This window comes from Egretta garzetta, unplaced genomic scaffold (assembly GCF_000687185.1).
Source record: "Egretta garzetta isolate BGI_Z169 unplaced genomic scaffold, ASM68718v1 scaffold322, whole genome shotgun sequence".
Classification (NCBI taxonomy): domain Eukaryota; kingdom Metazoa; phylum Chordata; class Aves; order Pelecaniformes; family Ardeidae; genus Egretta; species Egretta garzetta.
Window position 1 is genome coordinate 4,604,246 of NW_009259044.1, and position 22,990 is coordinate 4,627,235.

Consider the following 22,990-nt stretch of genomic DNA (forward strand, 5'->3'; position numbering starts at 1 on the left):
CCCCCCTCTGCACCTGCTGGAGAGCCAGGCGGCTCTGTGGGCCCCGGTGCTGCTGGGCTCGCATCCGGGCAGAGGATGCCTGCCCATCCTACCCAGCCAGGGAAGTTAGAAACCAAAAAGGGCTTTTTCTGGTGGCCCTTAAGCTTTTTTTCTCCTTGTTTTGTTTCTATTCATCCCTTTTAATACACGGCCCCCCCCCCCGATGGTGCGGGGCCAGCAGCCTGGGGGCTGGCTGCCTGCTGGTGGCTGTGGGGAGAAGGGTCCCTGCTGGGGTGGGAAAAGCGAGCAAGGGGAGCAGCGAAGGGCAGGATCGCAATGTTTTCTCTGGCCAGAGCCACCGGGCTGGGGTTAGGTGTGATGCCAGGGCTGAGAGATGGGCCTTGCTATTAGCGATTAAATCACGTCCTGGCTGAAGTGCCAGGAGCTTTTTAACAAGCGCAAGTTGTGGCATCCTGGCATGGCCCTGGACCATTCCCCCAGCCTCAGCTGCGAAGGGAGGGCTTCCCAAGAGAGACAGAACCAAAAAAACCCACATATTATTTGATTTCTGAGCTCTGTGGTCGGGAGGAACAAAAGGACATGTTGGATAGCCAGGATCGGTCCTCTTGACCCCTTCCATCTGGGGGGGAGGTGGGGGGGCACACAAATACAGAGGGGTCCTTGTGCATGATGTCTGTGAGAGACGGCCGTCAGCGGGGAGAGGGAAGTGAGATGTCCAGGCGCTGACAGCGTGAAAGCCGGGCTTTCTTCCACCTAATTGGATTTGTTATTCAGCTGAGAAACCCTGAATGGCTTGGGTGGGCTCTGAGCTTGCGGTTTCAGCGAGGAAAGTCAGGACGACGCGGTAAAGTAGGTCACACGGCTGCAAACAGGGTTGATGGTTTTGCACAACAGCCGATGATGTTAAATAAGGAGGTGGTGAAATGGAAAGAAAAGGGAGATTGTAAGGAGGAAGAAAAAAAAAAATGAGCTCAGCCTCTGCTATTTACTCCCACCCGGAGGCCCTGCTGCAGGATCCCAGCTTGGGCCCCCCCCACGCTGCTGCTGGTACCCGGAGGGCACCGAGCTCCTGCTCTGCACTGGAGCAAGAGGGATTGGGCCCAGTTTAAATTTCCAGTTGGTTGTGGGGAGCTGGGGGCAATGGTTTCTCCTGCTCTTGGAAGCCTAACTTCATCCGTGAGCAGCGTTCCTGGGGTGGCAGTTTGTGAGCCTGGACCTGCTACAGAGACTAAACCATGTTGGATTTATCCCAAGGGAGAAGGTGCATGGGGAATGGGAAAACAATCTGACACGGGACGTACCGCGGGGCGGGTGTGCGACACCGGGGCATTAATTAACACGCAGGAGAAGACGACAAGCCAAGGACACGAGGCTTCAGTGCTCTGTACAGACATGGATGAATTTGAAAGCATGTTGGATGGCTGGAAAAAACACTGCTCCACTCCAATTGTGTGTCTAAAATGCCAGAGCCAGCCTGTGGGTGGATGCGGGGCTTCCTCAGACACCGGAGGTATTAAATCACCAGCTACATTGCTTTTAATTGACTCGAGTGGCAAAGGGAGCGTGAGCTCACATGATGATTCCCTGCAGGGCTTCACTGCACAATAGTATTATTTCAAGGGCAGCTGGGGTCAGGCTGGGAAAATGCGTATTTAAAAACCAACAAGGCACTATGAGTTTCATTTAAATAAGACGTATTTTTAAATCAGCCTTTTGCATCTGGGGAGGTTCAGCACAGTCAGTGCCTGGGGATGGAGGTCCTGAGACCTGGGCCTGGGAGAGGGCTGGTCCTCCTAGCCCAGTCCCACCTCCAAGCATCGCCCTGCCCTCTCCTCCCAAATGCTTTTTCCTCCACCCTGTTGCAGAGCTGGGGCACCGAGGTGGAGAGAGCCTACGGACAAGCTCCTGGCCAGACCAGAGGGTGGGCTGAAAGGGGTTGTGTCCTCTCCAAACTCTCCTGTGGGACCGGGCCCCTGCAGAACAAGGCAGGAGGTAGGTGTGGGACAAGCCACCCTCCAGTGGCCTGGGTCTGCTGGCAGCCGTTTGCGGCCATGCCTGCGTCTGAGCAAGGGTCAGATCCTTGCAAGACCCTGCACCTCTGGGGGATCTCTGTGCCCGGCTCCTGGCCACCTCGTGGGAAAGATGCCCGAGCTCCTGGCACCCTGGGGCGAGAGTTGGTTACAGCGTGTGGGCATGTATCCCAGCAGCCTGGGAACATACAACCCCCGTAACGCCACCAGACAAGACTCTTTCTAAGCGCTCGCTCCCAGACAAAGCTGAGCTTGACCTGCTGAGATGATGAAAAAGCTCATTTAAAAAAGCAAAACAAATCACGTTTCCATTTCTTCCTCTTTACCTCCCAGTAAAACCCTGCCCAGCTATGGCTGTAGCTTTATTCTGACTGTTACATCCGTTGCCATCTCCTACTCCCCTTTTACTTTGTGGCTGCTAACCAAGAAACCTTTGTATTTTGCATCACATTTAATTCCATAGCAACAGGTTGCTGCTGTCACAGCAGCTGCTGATTGCTTTTGAATTGCCTTTCAGGCAAGCTCCAGAATAAATACAAAAGAGCAGGTCTTTGCATGGCTGGTATCAAAGCTAGCCAGTCGCAAAGCCTCCTGAGCTGGTATTTAAAGTCCCAGAGTCGCATATAAAACCTGAGTCAACAGAACTGAAAGGGATTTCATTCACACACTCCCTCTCTTTTTCGTTCTGCTGCTCATCAAACAGTAATTTCTAGTCTGAATTGGTTTCCCAAAGGGCTCTTTAATGACCTGCTTCTATGGAGCCTTACACTCGTATCTGCCCAGCTCCCGTCCGCTAACACCGCTGCCCACCCAGCTCCCGCGGGCAAGGAGACGTTCCCAGTCTCCTTTACAGCTCAGAAATTCAGGCTCCAAACCCCTTTGAGACCACAGGAAATTCTGCTTCCCAAGCCCAACGGCCCCTGCTAGTAAGAGGAAGGCAAATAACAGGAGTTTGCAAGGTTGCTGTGTTTTGCCTGGTGCCTATTAGCTGTGCTGAGAGATGGTCTTGCACTCCCTGCCCTCAGCAAAGCTGGAGCTGCTGGTCTCGTAGTGGGGGAGAGCCCAGAGCCTTCCCAGAGCTGCGCCTCTAGGATGGGGAGAGAGGCACATGGAGGAGAAGTGTGAACAGGAATCCCAGCTGGAAAGCCCATCTTGCCTGTCAATGGGCCCCTTTCTTGGGAGCTGCAGCAGCCAAGCGAAGGCAAATAAGGAAAACAGAAGTATAAATTCTCCTCGTCTTCCTTAGATATTACTGGCTTTCCCTGCAGGAGTACGGCTGTCCCTGGGTTGGGCCCCCTCAACCTATTTAGCAGGTATTAGCATCGCAGACTTGCAAGTTCTCCTAAAATCGCGGCACGGTCAAGTTGAGTGAGAGCAGCCGTGGAGAAGGAGGCACATGATGTCCTCAGGACACGAGAAGCCCCAGACTTTATTCCCAGATCTACCACTAACCTTGGACAGGACACTTGACATTGTGCCTCAGTTTCCCAAGCGCTGAAGCAATAGTAATTAATTACAGCCGGGCCGGTTCCTTAGGAGGTTGTTTGTGAACCGCCCCACCGAGTGCCAACCCTGTCATTATTCCTCGGCCCTGTTATTAGACCTAAATCCAACCTGCTTAAGAATGAAGACTCCTGTGAAAAACACACAAATGGTTTCCCAGACCATCATTTTTATTAAAGTTCACAAGCAGCTGAAGAAAAAAAGGAAAAAAAAAACAACAACCAACCTAGAAAATGTAAATAAACATCATTCAGAGCATCGCAGACTGGCTGTGCACAAAGTGTGCTCTTCCCGGCAGCAACAGGCGCTCGCTGCTCCGAAAAGACCTTTGTTGTTTGAAGCCGTGTCAAGGCTTTTCATCGCATTGCATCATTCAGCTGGCCAGGCTACAGCTTAACCTAATCCAGGGGCGAAAGGCAAGCCCGGAGCATCTGCAGGACCAGATCTGCTGCGGGGGTGAAGCACGATGCTGGGGCGGTGCAGGACCAGCCTTTGGTGGTGGCCCAGCCCTGGAAAAGGCCGATCAGGAGCTGCACCCCTGTTATCGACAGCCAAAATCCATGTGCCTTCCTTCACAGCGTGAATGGGGAGCGACACAGGCTGACAGCTCTTGCATGGATAAACCCAAATACAGTCAGCAGCCAGCGTGTATGGGTAACCTGGGGCAGATACAGCCCAACCGTTGGCGGGCAACATGCAGCCAAAAATGCTCACGCCTCGCCAAGGTGAAGCTGGGATGCGTGGCACAGCGGGAAGGAGGGGATTCCTCCCCAGCCGGCCCTGCCAGCCCCGTGACGCTCCCCTCGTTGGCTTGCTTTCCCTCCGAGGCCCCGCTAGAGGTGGGAGCTTTGCCCTGCTGCACCTCTGTTTCTGCTCGTTTGCTAATTACGCCCTCACCCACGCGCTGCTCGGCGAGTGCGGCGGGGAAGCTCAGAAGACCGGCTCTGAGCACGCAGCACGCTTTATCTGGTGAATATCTCAGCAGCGGTGCCGGTGCCTTGGCACGCTAACAGAGCCACCCCGCTCTTCTCAGCAGCTGCGCGCGGGAGCTGCCTGGCCTCTGACCAAATCGCAACTGGCTGTGGCGAGGAAAGGGGGAAAAAAAAATTTAAAAAGGGCCCAAAGTGCAAAACAAAAGGCACCTGCCCTGTTTCGCCGCCATCGTCTCTGCAGAGCAGCCAAAGGATGGGAAGAGCTAGAGGACGGGAAAAGCCTCTCTTCTGGGCTGCCCCAGCCCCTTTTCCCTTTAAAAAACCACTTCCAAGTCAACCCGTTACCAACAGCAAGTTCACTGCCTTTTAAAAAAAAAATTAATATCTCTTAACCCCCCCAACCAAGTATCAAAAAGCACCTAACAGCTCCCCATGCCATGCTTGCCAGGGGATGCAGCCTGGTGCATAGCCTCCATATCCCCTCAGTCCTGTCGGTCTACCAAAAAAAGGGGCTGGGCGGCCCTTCGTGTCCCCTTGGCATGGTGCTGGCAGTGGGGCTGGCTGTGCCTCCTGGTGCCGGGAAGGGATGCAAAAGGCTCCTCGGAGTCCTGCGAGGGAGGACGGGAGGGGACTCGGTCACTGCGTTGGCTCCGGCAGCGAGACAGGGGACATGGATGTGACTCTGGCACCTGGGGAGGGAACGAGAAAGCTCATTAACAGGATTGATGCTTGGCTCAGCCCGCGCTGGGGAGGGCACAGCTGGTGCGATGCACCAGAAAAGGGGTTGCACATTGGCAGCTACTGGGGTAACCTCCCCCCCTCCCCCACCTACCCCCCAAATCCCAGAGATGTGTGGAGGTGGTTTAGTTGGGGTTTGAGGTGTGCTTTGCTTTTGCAGCAGAGGGGAGCGAGTGGGCACTCAGCTGAGGAGGGCTCAGAGCACTGGGCAGAGCTGGCCAGGAAACTTCTGTGGACATAGCAAGGGAATGAAAAGTTGAGGGAAATGGAGTTTTAGCTTTTTTTTTCTTCAGGGCAGGGAGGAGGGCCCAGGGGCTGAGCAAAACAAAAAGACCCTTTTTCTCTTTTTCCACCAGTTCCTCCAAAACCATCTGTATGACTGATGTTTCCAAGGGGTTGATTAATCCAGTCTGGGGCCGAGCTCAGGCTGCACGTTTCCATCTGCCCAGGGTTAGGAAAAGCCTGATTTTCATCGCCTTTCCTCCCCAGGCCAGCCACTCCCTTGCAACACGGCCTGATAAACTGGCTTCAGAGACAACCAGCCGCTTGGAAAAGAGCAGCAGCCGCAAAAAAACTGCAGTCCCTGTTTATCCAGCCTTCCTATTATGCACATGCAAATGGATTTCCCTAGGAGCCACTGAGAGAAACTGCCTGTGACTTTGTTCCGGCAATGCCAGCGAGGGTGTAACAGGTTGCAAGCAGCCAGCCCAGCAGCACGCAGGCGAGCTGCAGCATTTAGGAGCTGGGAGATTATCCTGAGGATTTTTTTTAGGCTGCTGTTTGCAGGCACCTAGGCCTTTTGCATAGGAAGATGTTTGGCTCCGAGCAGGGCTCTGTGGACAGAGCTGGGAGTGATACACGGCAACAAAACCCTGCAGCAAGGTAAAAGCTGACCAAGCGCTGTTCCACGTGGAAGGGAAGCCAAGCCAGGCAGCAGTGAAGCCACCTTTGCAAAAGGCTTGTTATCTAAGCTGTAATTAAATAGTCAAGGAAAGCCACTGAACAGATCCGACGTTTAGTGTAACCGTGGTATCAGAACACAATTCTGGGCCTGGCACCGCTGCCTAAATCCTTGCAGGAGCTCTGGGGCCAAAGTTCAGCTTTTAGGTGCCAGAGCAGCCCCAAAAAACCTGCAGCCTCAGCCGCTCAGCACCCACCCAACAGCAGGCACCAGCCGCTGGTGCCACCCTGTAGCCTTTGCAGGAGCCAAACCCACCAAAGGGCTCCAGTGGGAGCCACCAAAGGGCTCTGAGCTTTTGTATGAGCCCCAGGAATACGTGCCTGAGCGGTGCCTGGCCACCAGTCTCCGCTCCCTACAGCCCAGACTGTGAGGAGGGTCCTGCAGGAGCTGAAAGGCACTGGGAGGGGAGCCCCTGGCTCCTGCAGCTACGTCCCTGTTTGTTTTGAGATGGGAGCTCTGTCATGTCCACCTCAGGGGAGCGTTTGCAGCTCAGGAGCCAGCACGGAGGGATGCAGCGACTTCCTTCTCCATCTCATCCTCCCCGGCTGGTACATGCAACCTGGGAGCGGCTCCCCTTCCCCAGTGACCGCTGACGGCTCCTCTCCTTGCCCCAAGCCCAACTGTGACTCTGCCCTATGACCATGACAGCGTCGCATAGGACAGATTCTTTGGAGAAGCCGCTTTCAGTTTGGAGACAGGCAGCTTGGAGAACCTCTTCCTGGTACCACCTGAAGTGGGAGGTGTAGAGTTGTCCTCAGCAGTTGTCACTGCACAGGACTGCGACAGACCATCTGCATTGTCCCCTCAGCTCCCAGCTGGCCTTTGCTTGTCTTCATGAACACAGAGATTCTTTATATTAGCTGAGTGCTCAGTATTTTATTTCCCTTTCATAACGATTCGCCTCCTCGTGGCTCCACTACCACGGGTGGGAGGAGACCGGGCTTTCACGTGTCATATTGCTAATCACGCTTAATCCCTGGAATTAACTGCTGGTGCTAAGCACTAAATTAATGTCACACAGCACTCTTGGCAGGGGCTCTGGGACCTCTGCCGAAAGGTGCCCTGGCTCCAGCGGGGAATGGTGAAGGCCAAGCTCTCGAGGAAACGTTTCCAGCTGATCAGTTTTATGCTTTAAATGAAAAGTCGGCTTGGTGTTTTATGATCAACATTTTTCAAGGACATATTATTTGGGTTTCAGGACTGGTATGAATGCAACCTCACGAGTTCATAGGTGAGAAGGTTGTTTTCTTCATGAATACAAAGTACTATTTCCTACTGTGTGATTGCCCAGGCATTTCCCCATCCGCCCGGCTTGCCCTGCTCTGAGGGCACTTTGGATGGTCCCTCCTGAGCCTTCTCCAGCTGACGGGGGTTCCCATAGGATTAGCATTCCCAAAGCACACCAGCTTGGTGCTGGAGAACCTGCCTTCTGGGTGCCCCTTCTCCAAGGAAGATCCCACAGGGACCAAAAGGGGTGTTGCAGCAGAGACCTCACGTGATAGGAGCTGCAAGACAGAAGATCCCTCAGCCAGACCCACTGTAGGACAACGGAGTTGTCACAGGACCCTATAGCCAGTTACCCCAGTTCCTGAGCCCAGTTTCGGTACAGGTACAGCCAGGACAGCCAAGGCAAACATGTGGGACATGACTGGTGGGGCCTGAGCAACACATTTGGGTCTGGCCTTCACTCGGCCATCTTGGTGCTTTATTTAAGGAGCTGTCACAGTGGCTGAGGCCATAACAATAACCTAGTTAAAAAAAAAATTAAGCAAAGAGACATTCTGTCTGGCAAGAATTCATGTATACTTTAAATACTTCTTTTAACTGAAGAGTGGAAGCGGAGCCAAAAAAGTACATAAAACCCTCACACAGTGACTTTTCACCAGTTTTATTTGCAGGTTGGCATATTACAGTTCCTAGTTTTCTTGTGCTTGTGCCAGGCTCCAGATTACAGGGGGGGAAAAAAAAAAAAATATCATCTATATAACCCCACAAAGCTGTTTACTAGGTCTGAACAACCCAAATACAGTATGGAGGAAAAAGGCAGGAGAGGAAAATAACGTCCCTGTGTCTTCGAGGATTGCTTTTTATTAGGTGGCTGAAGAATCAACTCCCACCTCAAAATATTCCCTATTTCCATTCCCAGCAGTGTGGCTGATGTTGAGCTTCCAAAAAAGTACATAAAACCCTCACACAGTGACTTTTCACCAGTTTTATTTGCAGGTTGGCATATTACAGTTCCTAGTTTTCTTGTGCTTGTGCCAGGCTCCAGATTACAGGGGGGGAAAAAAAAAAATATCATCTATATAACCCCACAAAGCTGTTTACTAGGTCTGAACAACCCAAATACAGTATGGAGGAAAAAGGCAGGAGAGGAAAATAACGTCCCTGTGTCTTCGAGGATTGCTTTTTATTAGGTGGCTGAAGAATCAACTCCCACCTCAAAATATTCCCTATTTCCATTCCCAGCAGTGTGGCTGATGTTGAGCTTTAATATTCAGGTACATCTGCTACCAGAGAAAATTAATTTTCAGCTCTAGGATAGCTCTTAAAGGGAGGCCCCATTGACCTGAGTTGAAAATGATGGAGTCCTCACACTCTTTGCTGCAATATTTAATAGTTAATTAGATTACTGAGCCACTGTGACAGATGCTAGGCAACGCCTGAGGAGGAGAATTTGGAAAGGCCATTATCTTCCAGTGCTGGGAAAGCTCTCAGAGATCTCATTTTAACCCTTTCCGCTCTGGCCCTGCCCTCACTGTGGTCCAACCCATGTGAAACCAGGTGTTTCGCAAATCAAAGGCCAGCATAATGCTCTGGATGCTTTTTTTCCACCCGAGAGAAGCAGGTGGTCATGCTGGGCAAATGCCTGGCAGAGGTGCCCGGAGCTCCTCCTCGTTCCCAGCTGGCATCAAAAGAGATGATCACTGGGAGATGCCAGTAATTTCACCCGCCAGGCAATTCCCAGGCGCACTAACCACACCAAGTGGGAAGCAGGGAAGTAAGAGGGTGTTGGAGGGTTTGGGCAGCATTCTTTCTTCCCTGTATTAAGTGAAGTGGATTTTGATGAGTCTATGGAAGAATTTCCCTCCCCACAGTCCCCACCTTCCGAAGAAAACCATACGTGAAGCTTGTCAATCCCGCCCCCATACACAAGGGTTTCCCAGCTCCTTCAGCTAGCTGGGAGGTAGTCTCCAACCACCAAAGCAGGGCTGTGTGTTGACAGCACTGTGAAACCTGCAGAGCGAGCTAGCAGAGAGGTTACAGACTTCCTGGGAAGATGATGCTATGCAAGTGTTGCCCATTATCAATATTTGTTTTCACAATGCAAGGTGAGAACAGTTTTTGGCCTTTGCCTGGCCAGCTGCACCTCAGCGCAGATTGGTGATGATGCGCAAAGCTCTGCGGAGCGAAACTGGCAACCAAACATCCCAATGGGGAGGAGAGAGGAGGAACCAACTGACCTGTTCCAGAGCATTGCACCTTCCCTGAGCAAGCAAGAGCCAGAGCACCAGAATGAGACAGGACATCATGAGTTTCCACCAACTTTCTTATTCTTACACACCCCAAAACACCAATAAATACATTCCTCTTCTGGTTACAAAACCCCTTCCCTCCCACTCAGGTCTCACACAGAAGTCTCAGAAGTTCTGATTTAATAAGCAACAGTCTGGATATTAAATAAACACCAGGACCATCAAATGCACTGTGGCTTCCAAGCTTCTGCTCCTGCTACCCACTGAAATGTAAATACAGAGCGTAAAAAGAGATCCAAGATTTGCTGGCATCCGAAGGGTCACTTGCCCACATATTCATCAGCTCTGAATAAATCACCCAGATACCCAGCAAAAATACCAAACTACTGAGACTTTTTCCAAAGCACTTACTGCCCTGTTATCTCCCAAGACTCACGTGCAAGTGCTTTGTGAAACCATAACCCCCTCAACCGCATGGGGACAGGATGTATTCTGTGGTGATAGCCATGAGAGCAGGCGTGGGAACATCTGCCCTCCCCTCCCCACCCACAGAAGGGTGACGCTGGCACATCCAACTAGCTTGGAGCAGAGGCAGAGAAGCTGTGGTCTGCTTGCAATCATCTGTGTAGATGTATCCCTTAAGATACTGGGAGGATCATCTGGAAACAAGAGAAACCTGGGAGCTAGCTAAGACTTACAACATGGCAGGCCTGACTACTCTTTTCTGGCCCTGCATCCCACCTTTAAACACTCCCTTTTCATAAACATGAGCAACCCAAAACCCGTGGCTTCACCGTGGTACACGGAGATGCAATTGAGGCGTGCAAGTTTTGGTTTAAAAGGAGGAGACCCTTACCTTATTGACCTCCTGGATACAAGCCCCCGAGCCCTGACCCTCATCATGATGGCAAGTGCTTCCAGGTGCTGACAAAAGCTGTGGGGATGAGCGAGTAAGGCACCGTTGTGATACAGTTCCACGTGTCCGACGTAGGGTCGTAGCAGTCCAGCGTTTTGCACCTCTGAGTCCCAAAGTAACCCCCCACCACGTAGAGTTTATTCCCCGAGGCCAAAGCATGGCACGACATGCGCTTGGCTGTCATGTCCCCTATGCGCGTCCACTGGTCCGTTTCGCAGTCAAAGCGGTAGGCAGATGCTGCCGTGAATTCCGTGTCTCCCCCCATGATGAAAATCTGGCTGCCCAGGACAGCAGCTGCCGTGTAGCGCCAGGGCTGTGGGCATTCAGCTTTGATCATCCACCGATTCTCAGCTGGATCATAGCACTGGACTTTGGACACCATGTCTCGGTGAATGCTGGTCCCACCAAAGACAAAAAGCTTGAGCCTGGCACTCACCACTGCAGCGTTGCTCACTCCATCTCTCAGAGGAGCCACCATCGTCCATTTGTTGGATATGGGATCGTACTTCTCTACTTGCTTCAAGGAAACAGAAGGAGATGCAGGAAAGACTCCAGCTACTGCAGTGTGTCCACCAACCACATACAGGCAGTTTTCCAGTTCAGCTGAGCCATGCCCAAACCGAGCTATTAACATTGGGGCAGCTTTTGACCACTCCTCATGAACAGTGTCATACACCCATACGTCTTTTGAGACCCCATTCTCTGAGCCCCTGCCTCCAGTGATATATACTTTGCAGCCAATGGCACAGGCACTAAACTCCTTCCGTGGACTCGGCAGGTCAGCTTTGGGGATAATTTCCTTTGCTTTGTGATCCACTTGGTAGATCTTATCACACATGAAGGTCTGTCCTCCCAAGATCAACAAGGTGTGCCCAGCTTTGCGAGGCCTGGCACAGGGACTGGTGACTACCCCATCATTCTGGAGGATCTTCTTCTTGCACTGAATAGCTTCATCTAAGACAAGCTTGTTCCTTTCATCCACCATGATCAAGTCCTCACAAGCCAAGGCTTCCTTGAGGCATTCAGAAGGAAGCAAGGCCAGACGAACATTCCTCAAAAGTTCAGGGAGATAAGCCTTCCTCTCATCCAGATCGTATTTCACCCATTGGATGACAGCCTTAAAGACCTTTTCTTCATCCTCAATTTCCAGCTCATCACTGGAGATGAGGTCCAGCAGAGTGTCCTTGGAAAGGTTGTTGAAGTCCTCACTCTTGTGAACAGTCTCAAAGTTGACCAGGCACATCCTCCAGGAGAGCTCGTAGAGCCGCCGGCACTGATGAGCATCCGAGAGCAGCATCATGCCCAGGCAGTTGGAAGGGTAGAGGTTCTTCTCCAGGAACTCAGCTGCTGCGTCTCGGACATCATGGAACTGCAGCATGTCTCCAGCTTCCAGGAGGGACTCAGCGTTCTCCTCATTGATGATGATTCGAGAAGAATAAGCAAAGTCCAGCAGTAGCTCCAGCACCTCTGGGTGGAGGCTGTCATGGAAGTTCACCTCATCATCCAGGCTCTCCCGGAGGCCGTTGCTAAACATGGCTTCAAAGTACCTGCTGGAGGCAGCCAACACTGCCCGATGACATGGGAACGACCTGTTTCCAGCCCAAAGGGTGACATCGGTGAACATGCAGTGCTTCCGCAGGGTGTTCAGATGGGACAAGACACAGTCCGGGTGGGAAGCTTTGTGAAAAAGCAAGATGTTCATGGAGCCGGTGCTAGTCCGGGATTTACGGTTCTCATGGACGCTGACTGACATGATGACAGAGCTCTTACCTGCAGAGAAAAAATAAACCAGAAAACCCATTATTCTCTTGTTCTTACTGATGTAAGGCACAGAGAATATATGCAGTCCAATTCTGGTACACCTGAATGGACCCCAAATGTGAAACACCAGGTGACACCCCAGTGCTCCTGCTCGGTGGGTGCTCCTGCACCCTGGCTTGCAGTGTCCCTGCCTCCTGCACCCTCACAACCTCCGAAGATTTAACTCAGGCTGAGCAGGGTGGGAAGGCGGAGGGGGGTAAGGGAGGAAATTCAGCAATGGAGCAACAAAGTGAAGCAATCAAAATCCAAACTTGATGGTAAATTGTCTCAACAGCCCCTAGAGGGTATTGGCAAACCGCAGAAGAGTAATTTTTCCTTAGAAATTAGCATTAAGAGAGCAGTCTATCCAGGATAAAGGGCACTGGTCTGTTCTTGGCTCAGCAGAAATCAAGTTTGGCTTCTGATTTTCGTGCAGATTATTGCAGGTTTAGAAAAGGCAATTGCATCTGGTTTTATTTATGGAATATTTAGCAACCAGCACAAGCCAAAAGTTTTGAACAAATTTTACCAAACCCTTTTATTGTAGTTTTTGTTGATAAAACTCACCAGACACTTCATGTGACTTACAGGACAGATTTACATCAGAGAATAAGGCAAAAGGGACAGCTAAATTATGCTTTTTAACAGACAGGCACTAGCAAACACAAGGCTTTTATTAGCTGATACTTCATTTATGTGCTACCTGATACCTATCCTTGCCTGTGGAAGAAAAGCCTTTTGCACCAATCAGATAAACAGTTCTTAGATGATAAAATCCAAGTAATTTGCTCCAAAATATTTTAGCCAGCTCTATTTTGTCTCCCCATGTAACTGAAGTAGAGAGACAGATATGCGTACAGTCCTCTCTTAAAACTGAAAGTCAGTACTGAAGTTGGTAGCACGACTGTCCTGATGTTTGAAAAATGAGCCTGAAAAAATCCCAAAAATGGGGTCAGCCTGCTGTGCCTCCATTACGGACCCCTGTGACAGCAGACACAGCCAAGCCACCGCAGGCACTACATTCATTTTTTAGTAAAAGAGACTCTCCCTGGCTAAAAGTGGAGTTTGCAGCCAACTAGATGGGCTAAAGATGGGGGCAAGTCACAGAGCCTGGGGGGGTCTGAACTGTCCCAGGAGTGCTTCAGTGCTTTGGGCAGGGAGGACCCCGTTTGGATGCAGAGGAGCATCAGGGGCTGTCGCCTGCAGCTCAGCTTCTCTGCCAACACAAGGCAGCCAGGAGGAATGGCTACAAGCTGGGGAAAGTGGGCCTAATTCACAGGAAAAAGGGGCTGCTTGAGAAACATTCTGGCTCTGCCAGATCTCCCCTCTCACCCAGGACTATTTTTCTATCCCTTTCCCACTCCCTCTTCCCCAAAACACCGAAGTTTTGCTTTGCAGGCTGGAGACACCAGGGCTGAAATCGCACAGCATCGTGCTCCAGCCACCTAATTGTTTAGAAATCAGTAATTAGGCACACAGATATAGCTGGGGAAGGGTTTTTGGTTGGGTTCTTTCTGTTGTCATTGGTTGGCTGTTTTTTAACTGGCTCTTCACAGCCCAAGGTTTCTCAGGGATCTTTCTCCCCTGCAAGCACGAGGTCTGCAGGTCAGCCCTGTCCTCCCCAGCAAGGCTGAGCTCACCACCATCACCCCAGCCCAGCACTCGGGGGCCTGGGGGAAACCACAGAATGCTGAGAGAGCAGAGGCAGTGCTCCCAGGCTGCTGATGGGTCACAGCCTTGACCTGGCGGAGACCTGGAGCCACACAGCCCTCCCACGCTCCATGGGTGGATGACCTCGAGCGGAGGCGGATGGACAGATAAGCTGCCTGACTCACGCTCTGCTCACGCACTTCCTACCCCCTGCTTCTCCGCTGCCTCCAAAAAAGAGTCCAAATTCAACAAGTAGTTGTGGGCACGTCCCTCCTCCCCCACCCACTGCCATGATTTATTGAGGTTGATCTTCCCAAGGCTTCGCTCATTCCTTGGGGCTGTGTCGCAGTCCAGGGAAAAGGTCCCTCCAGGCTTCTCTGTCCAGAAATGATAGCTTGCCCAAGCAGCCACAACTCTTACTTGGCCTCTGAGCCTGGCAGGAGCGTTGCCACGGGTATTTTGGTTGAACATGCGCATGCTCCTCGCCAAAATCCCTGCAGCTTGGGGTTGAAGCTGCCAAGCTCGTTTTGCTTGGGATCGGAGGCTGCGCAGAAATCAAGGCTCCAAAACAGGAAGGAAAATGCCATTACAGAGCAGCACTTTGAAGTGCATCCGAGGGAAATGATTTCCAACATCTACACCCAGCACAGGGACAACGCTAATTTAAGAGGTTATATGGATTCCCATGTCAAAGCTCTATAACGCCGAAGCGAGGAATACAGATGAAACATTTATGAGTCTGCTAAAAGCTATTGATTTAGGTTTCTATTCCTACAACTTCAGAAACCACCCTTCCATTGCTACTGCTCAGACCAGCTATTCAATGGTAACCTTTGATCTGCTTATGCACAAAAAATTAAGTAATTCATATAGAACAGCTATGGAAACAAACAAAAAAAGATTGTAGGAAGGCAGCATCATCTTTTCTGACGCTAAGATTAGAAAAGCCACTTCTCAGAGTGGAGGAAGCAGGTAATTTAGAAATGAAAAATGTCTATATAAAAGCTGCAGCAGAGCCACTTTAAATATATATACACACATACGTGTATACACACACACATATATATACACATAGAAAAAAAATCTCAGGCTTCTAACATCAAACATCTTGTCCAAGGCACTGGGTAACCAAATAATATTTCTATCCAACAGGTATTGAACAGTATCCAGGGAATAAACTGGCAGGTTCCAGTCCAGTCCCCATTAGCGCTGTCTCATGTCACCTTGACCCAACACAGGCACCAACTGACGCCCAGTACAGCTGCAAGCCTGAAAGCTGAAGAGGCCACAGCCCCTGTACTTGGCGTCTCCTGGAGCCGGGTTATGACACTGGATGCCACTGGTCACCGATCAGCAGGGCTGGACAGACCATTAAACTGAAACTAAAGCAGCCACTGGTGTGCAGCCATCTCACCAGCAAGGCCTGCTTGTGGTTTTCAGTAACTTCCAAACTTCCAAAGCTTGTTTTGAGGGCTAAAGTTCTCCTGCCATAGCTGGGCACAAGCAGAAAAGTGGCACGTACTAATTCTTCCCCTCACAAACACACCCCACCGCACCCCTCAGTCTGCCAGAGAACTTGGCATCATCCCACCCGTATCAGATGAACAGAAACTGCAGGCAGCAGCTATTTCATCTGATGGGTTTCTTCCAAAATCTAGCAGCCTTATAAACCTCAGAAGCCTGTAAGTAAAAGGATCTTGTACACTTTTCATGATGTGCACAGATGCATGCTGCAATTTAAGCAATGTTTAACTGCAGCGATGAACAGGCTGGACCCATGACACATGCTCTTACAGGCACTCCTCAGAAGCAGATGCGTGCAAAGCAGAATTTGGCCCCATCACATTCTTGCTCCCCTTACCCTGCTACTGAGCTAAAGAGAAAAACCAGAACCACTCAGAATGAGGAATATTTTGCACAAAGAAACCTGTCAGTGGCTCCTGCCAAGCTCCCACCTGCAAGAGGCTCAGGGGGTTATCGGAGCTCCCAGCTGCATCTTCCATCATGCAGAAAGCTATCACTGGAACAGATGTGTCAACGCGAATAGCAGAAGGCCTGACCTGAACAAACTGGGTCTAGGATTTCTCCATGCTGCATTCATTTTTTTCCTTCAGAAGGCAGTTACTGAAAATATAAGTATCTACTGCACAGCCATTTAGAAGGATCTTACTGCATGCAGAGGCAGATAATAACCCTTCTTCCATATGGATAAGGAGAGAAGGGCATCAGCTTTTTGACAGCTATCCAATGCTGTCTGCTGGCTATAGTATTCCCCTGGCTGTCTGCAGCCTTTGTACAGCAGGTATATGAAAGGCAGATTTTTCCAGCAGAGTAAGATAAGGAGATGCATTGGAAATCCTTCCACTCACCCACACAGGGCAGACAGCAAACCTGAAGGAGGCTAGGAGTTGGCTCAGGGCGAAAAGACCCCATGAATCTCAGTTCATGAAGAAAACACTCCAGCAGTCTCTCTGGACAAGACAAAGCTGGCAATGAGAACAAGGGGAAAAACCAAAACCACAGAGCTGGCCAAACTCCCCACCCGAACAACAGCCACAGTCCAAGCGCCTCTTGGTTCCTACAAACATGTCCCAGCAGAAGGCTGGTAGGTCACCATGTCGGAGCCCTGCTTTAGGGAGCTGGTATGGATCATTTCGGAGAACCTCAGGAATCACTCTATTACCTCTTGAAAAACCCAAGCAGCACTGAGAAATTGAGTATTTGAAAGTCTCCAATCACAAAAGAAATGTCCGAGAGGACAGCTCAGAAGGACTATTGATACATGGACTATATTTAACTAGGCTTGGGGTTCCCCCCTCCATCTTAAAGCAGCAGGCTGTCCACAAATCTCCCAATTTCATTCACTATCTGCAGGGAATCGCCAGCTGAGATGCTGCTTCCTTTGAAGAGGACAGTATTTGAGAGCTACTAAAATATTCCCCAGAGGGACTTCAGGGGATCAAGAATAATTTCTGCTTAGAAGGGCAAAATTACAGGATTTATAAGTCTTCTCCCAAGACCGTGAAGGTTGGCTAAACACCAACAAAGAGCCCAAATCCCATGAACCGAAGCTGGCACTTTCTGTTTGCCAATCAGACTTTCGGAGAAGCAGCAAGCAGAACACGTTCCTTTTTGCCCCACTCAACCATGAACTATTTAAAGCTGTAAATAAGTAAATAAATAAGCAGTAAGGTTCCCTGCTGGCTCAGCTCAGGAGACCTGAAAGAAGCTGCTCATACTGCAGTGGAGATTCATTCCCAGTCAGCCAGCCATACAGATCCTCCACCTATGGACTTCATGTATATGCAGTCCATATATATGCATATATATCCTCAAGTGGCCAGCGATGACTGATTTCGCAGGGAGGCATGCATAAGATTTTTATTTTCTTTCCGATTTCACAATATCAACCCTTTGGGGTGAAATGCTGCCTTGAATTCAGCCAAAGTTCAACTTCTCCCTGGAAGTGGTGGGATAAATTCTTTACCCATTAGGAACATGCCTGCTCCCTCATCCCAAATATCTGTACCTTTCCAACACCTTCATGGACCCCACCACCTGGTGTTTAGGCCAGCAATGCCACCCCAGGACAAAATTACTGGTATAGAAGTATTTTCCCCCTTTTTACTGTGCAGAGTAGCAAACTGGAAACCTGAAGTCACCCACTGTGTTGTCTTCACGGGGAAGAGCTCCTTGCAAAGCTGCTTAGGAGAGAGAACAGTGTGGCAACACACTGTCAAATGCAAAACCCAGATACAGCTGCTTTTCAGATGCAATTTCCCAGCGCCGGAGACCATCAAAAGGTTTGAGAAGGGGGATCTACTACATGCAGGCATTCACGTACTCACAGACACAGCTCCAGCTTCAAAAGCGGAAAAAACCCAACAGAAAACAGGAAAAGATGGTGGGGGAGGGAGACAGAAAACAAGAAAGGGGAAGGAACAAATGTAAAGATGTTTTCAGATTATTTTCCTGTTCTTGCATACCACAGTGGACTATCAGGTATATAGCTTGGAGCTGCTTGAAATGCTCAGTACTAATAATGCCCTTCTGTAAACAGTGCTTGAGATGAAAGGAATAAAACCAGCACCTGGCATTTAGTGCAGCACCGCACTTGCGGAGCCCAGGCTGCTGCTGGGTGGACACCAAAGGACCTTCACCACATCGTCTCTGTGCTCTGTCCACACTCCTGCGTGCCTGGATGCAGACTTTGCTCTCTAACAGATTGGGTTCATCTCCAGCAATTCCAGTGAATTTAGTGGTTTGCCCGTGTCAGCCAAATTTGTAGAAGTGCCTCAAGTCCTCTTCAGGATGACTAACGCAGCAAAGATGCAACTGTGATTTTGCACGCTGGAATTCAGGCAACGTAACTCTGCCATGAATCAGAGGGTATCTCTGTAACAGAGCTGGACTTGGCCTTCCTGACAAACACTCGTCATTTCATCATATTTGCAAATAGGCAAGCAAAGACAGTTGACCCCATTGCCCCAAAGCAGAATTTCTGATCCTGCCTCAGCCTTGGAGAATGGAAGACATCCTTATCGTTTCTTCTCATTTTCTCACTTTCTCGTCTAGCCTGTATATCCTAGACAGAAAACAGAGAGTCCATGTGAAAGGCTCCTTCTGTTGGCTCAGACAGAAACTGGGAGGTTTTCCAAGCCCAATTCTGTAGGCTCCAGGATATCAGATTGTCTGGAGAAGGTCCGGGCACGTATCTGTACATGCTTACTAAAGCAAAGCTGAACTCGGAAACTTAGTCTGTCCATCTGTCCAATGGGATGTCATATCCCATTCTCACCAGTACCCACCATTCCCCCCTTTAAACCCATGCTCCACTCTGAGCCCAAAGCCACCACAAGAATCTACTGAATGCCACTTACATAGAAAACAAAAGCAGTATTTCCAAGCTGTACCAGCTAGCAAGGTTCTTGTTCTATCTTGTAAAAGCACTGGTAAAGGGGGCAGTAGTGCCTCAAATCTGTAAGACATGGACTAATCCGAGCTAAAAGCAACGACCAAAACAAAAGTACCCACAGGAAACCCACTTTGCATGCAATACATGCAGTTTTATTTGAAAATCAGGTATTGGACTTGCTACTCCACAACCAAATTACTCCATAAAGCTTCTTGTGCTACTTGTGAGGCAATCAAAGTTCATGTTCACCACTAAGCACATCAGCTTTGCAGTTCCTGGGAATATCACACCCTCCTACAACCACTATCCAAATCGTGATAAATAACGCTTTTAGCCACAGTTCAGGCTCCAGACAATAGCTTTTCATTGCTACGCCTTAACCCCAGCGGATCTTTTCAGAGCCCGTGATTCATTTCAGAGGCTGCTGTGGGGTTTTGTCCTCCCCGCCTGCCCTCTAGCTCCACTAGTGAATAAATCCCATTCTTGCCAGATCAATCACAGTCGCTTTGCAAAATGAATGCAGGGCTGCAGAGGAGGCAAGGGAGTTTGCAGTCCCCTCTCCCAAATTATACTCAAAAAGGCTCCAGAATGGAAACAATCTACTTGATCGCAGTATCTACCCCAGCCCCATCTGGGCAGGATAAAGTCCTTTTCAAGCAAGCCAACTTGCTAATGTGCTGCAAAGGCAAAAGGCCTTTGGTACTTCAAACACAGAGGAGCAGAACCACATGCCACTTCCCAGGGAGAGTTTAGAAGATGAGATGTGGTATATGTCAAATTAATGCCAGAATAACCACTGCAGTTGCCGACTCCAGAAAGCATACTCAGGTCCTCCCACTCTCTTTGCATGCTGTGCCTGGTTCCCGGCGGTGAGGTTGGCAGAGCTGATTGCTCTGATGGTCAGGCTAACCAGAAGCCCTGCTGCAGACGCTCATACCAAACAGGTCCGTCTGCCTGCTGTCAGGGCAGGATTTCAATTTTGTGCCTGGCCTGTTAACCTGGGGTTTTGTTTTGTCTTCCTCGCTCCCCTGCCAGGCAGGAGATCTTGGTGCAACTGCCAGGTTCGATTTGCAGGAGGTCATTTGCAATTCTGGCTGGAGTTCAGAGCTGTGGAGATGGGAGGCCCTCGTGCCTCACGAACAGATTAGCCCCTGATGTTGATGGGCATGGAGGACAGCCGTTCCGGACTGGATTGTAAAGCGCTGACAGATATTGAAGAGTCTGGGGCTGCAAGACAGGGCATTGCTCACTGCCCTCTGGCTCTGGACAGAGGGAACAAATGCGACACCCACCTCTGATCTTTTCATTTCAGTACTAACACAGCATCAAACCATGCACTCAGCTTGCAAGTTTTGGACCAGCGTGGGAACACTGCAGCAGCCCAGGCTATCCTGGGCATCTGTGCACGCATCATGGGCAAACCAGAGTGATTGCCAGTCTGCCACAGTAATAAATTTGCGTCGCCACAATCTGACAGGCTATCATATAAAACCGATAGTCTTTGCAAAGTCTAATGGTCAGCAAGCAGACAGTGGTTACGGGACACGCAACATTCCCAGGGACAAGAGATGGGGGGGAAGACAGAGCAGCCTGTCCTGGCTGGAGTGATACTAATAGTCACTGCGGAGATATAAAGTTGATAAGCAAAGCCGGACGGATGCGGTGGCAGCTAAAGGTCAGGCCAGGGGGCTTGCGGTAGCTTGTTACAGCTAAATGCTTCCTAGACGGCATTCTTGCAGACACTGTTTTAAGCAATGCCAGCTACATTCACTGCAATTCAATTACAGTCTATAAAGGATGGGAGTAAATCTACTCCCCAGTTCAAGTGCTGACACTGCTTCTTCAAAGCTGCCCCTTCCACAGTCCCCAAGCGTCAGCCGCCGCCGCGGACACCCCGGGCCAGCTCTGCCTGTCCCGCTCCACCTACTCACACCCAAGGCCAAGGCACTGCTCAACACCCTCTTTTGTAACGTTGCCACTTCCCATCTCGCAATTCACTGCTCATCCTCTTCCACCTCCACAGATGACCACATTCTGCCCTTCCCGTTTCACTCACCTCCCTCCTAAACATTGCCTAAAACCTCCTCCGGCTGTTAAGAAGAAGGACCTGAACTCCTGCAGGCTTTGGGGGAGCGGTTGGTTACCACCATAAGGACAAAAATGCTATCATAATTCACACATGCATACATCCACATACAGACACACACGCTCCTTGTCCCCACCCAGGACCACGTCCAGCACTCACTCCAGCGCCGGCAGGACCATGTTACATATCAGACACACGCTCATTTTCACACGTTTGGGGCACATGTCACGCAGCATCTTGTCATCTGTTCCCAGGCTGTCTGCCTTCACAAATCTCATTTGCCTAGCTCCTGCGGTTGAATGATTTTCAACTGGCCTTATCTCCTCTCCAAAACCACATCCAAGACACCATCCCCACTGCTTGAGTTACTTGAACCTGCCCCAAACACAGCCTGGGAGGCTACCACGGGGCACGCTTCGCATACATGCTGAGGCAGGACTTCAGATAACAATACTTGAGAAAATGAACAAAAAAAGGATAGGAAGTTTAAGTTCCCCAGTGCTGAAGCTGCTTACAGTCTCCTGCATTCACACTGTGGTGCGACTAATTTGCTTCTGCAGTGAATTTCACTCCAGTTTTAGTCCCGAGAAACTTCTGCCCACCCCACACCTTCCCGCTGCAGAGCAAACTCCCACCCACGTCTCCTCCCTAAGTGCTTCCCTGAGCGTATATAGCCTTATCAGAGAGATAAACCAGAGGAGATGGTTAGGGTTAAAGACACAAAAAAAGACAAAACTGTGTTTTCAGATAAGATTTGATCTGAAGCAGCAAACAGGACAAGGAAAACAGAGAGGCCCCAGAAAGGTCCCATCTCACTAAGGAGTCAGACCCCTTGAGAGATGGGCAGAGAAAAGAAAGTTCTTTAGAGCTCAGACCTGGTTTACACCTACTCTGAAAGGAGACTATTACCAGCGCAGCCATCAATAACACAGCTGAGTTAACAGTAGCAGCTGGCCACCACCAGAAAGGTGCAGGGTGTGTTACAAACCTCTCCGGTTGCTCCTAAGGTAGGTTCAGTAAAAACAAGTGTCACGAGACACAGGAAGGAGGCAGAAGACAAAGGAAGTTCTTTAAAGTATAAAGGTTGTAGAGCTGTTTGTTTTTCCTGGAGCTCTGGATCCGTCCAGAAGTACGTTTGGCGGAAGACTACAAAAGCTACAGCCCATGGCACCCTGAAGAGAAGAAGACATGTGGAGACTGCCGGGAAAAGAAAACAGAAACCAGTTACGAAGCTGGGGCACTCCATATAAATACTGTGAAACCCTTAACTGTCTCCTTATGAAAGGCTGAGGACAGACAATTTTCCAGGCACAGATTTGGTGAGTCTAAGCCCCCAATGCCTAACGGACGATAGGATGAGGGGGAATGGTCTGAAGCTGCGCCAGGGCAGGTTTAGGCTAGACATTAGGAAAAACTTCTTCACCGAAAGGGTTGTCAGGCTCTGGAATGGGCTGCCCAGGGAGGTGGTCGAGTCCCCATCCCTGGAGGTATTTAGAAGAAGGATAGATGAGGTGCTTAGGGCCAGGGTTTAGTGGTGGGATGGCAGGGGTAGGTTAAAAGTTGGGCTCGATGATCTTAAAGGTCTTTTCCAACCAAAGTGACTCTATGATTCTAAGTGCAAGTGGATGGATGAAAAAAATAAAGAAAAAAACCCTCCAAACAACTACCAAACAGGCTTGTAACTTTTTAAAACGCAAAGGGCCCGTAAGGACAGCAGAGGGATGGAGGGCTACTTTTTCCCCTCTGTCAGCTCAGCTCAGTCATTCGCACAAACCTGCACACTTCTCCAGGCAGGGTTCCTTGAACCCGTTTCATCAGAAAGGCTGTGGAAGTTGCGTCCCTTGCAGCACAGCTTTGGGAGATGCACGTACGGGGGAGGGGGGGGAGCAATGCCACCTCATTTTCATGCTCAAGAGATGAATGGCAGCTTTTTTTTTTTTTTTTTTTTTTTTTTTAAAAGGACAACCCCCCCCCCCCCCCCCC

At 50.2% G+C, this 22,990-nt stretch overlaps 1 protein-coding gene across 1 annotated transcript; it reads right to left on the minus strand.

Annotated features, from left to right (window-relative positions):
- Window positions 1-4,979: 4,979 nt before the first annotated feature.
- KLHL25 (kelch like family member 25) lies at window positions 4,980-12,321 on the minus strand. Its single transcript, XM_009635067.2, has 2 exons — window positions 10,497-12,321; window positions 4,980-5,154 (listed from the first exon to the last, which is right to left on the minus strand). Exon 1 carries the CDS (start codon window positions 12,307-12,309, stop codon window positions 10,540-10,542), a length of 1,770 nt encoding a protein of 589 aa, XP_009633362.1. The 5' UTR covers window positions 12,310-12,321; the 3' UTR covers window positions 4,980-5,154; window positions 10,497-10,539.
- Window positions 12,322-22,990: the final 10,669 nt, after the last annotated feature.

Coding starts and splice junctions, on each gene's coding strand:
- KLHL25 (XM_009635067.2), bottom strand. CDS start 12,309: ATGTCAGTCAGCGTCCATGAGAACCGTAAATCCCGGACTAGCACCGGC.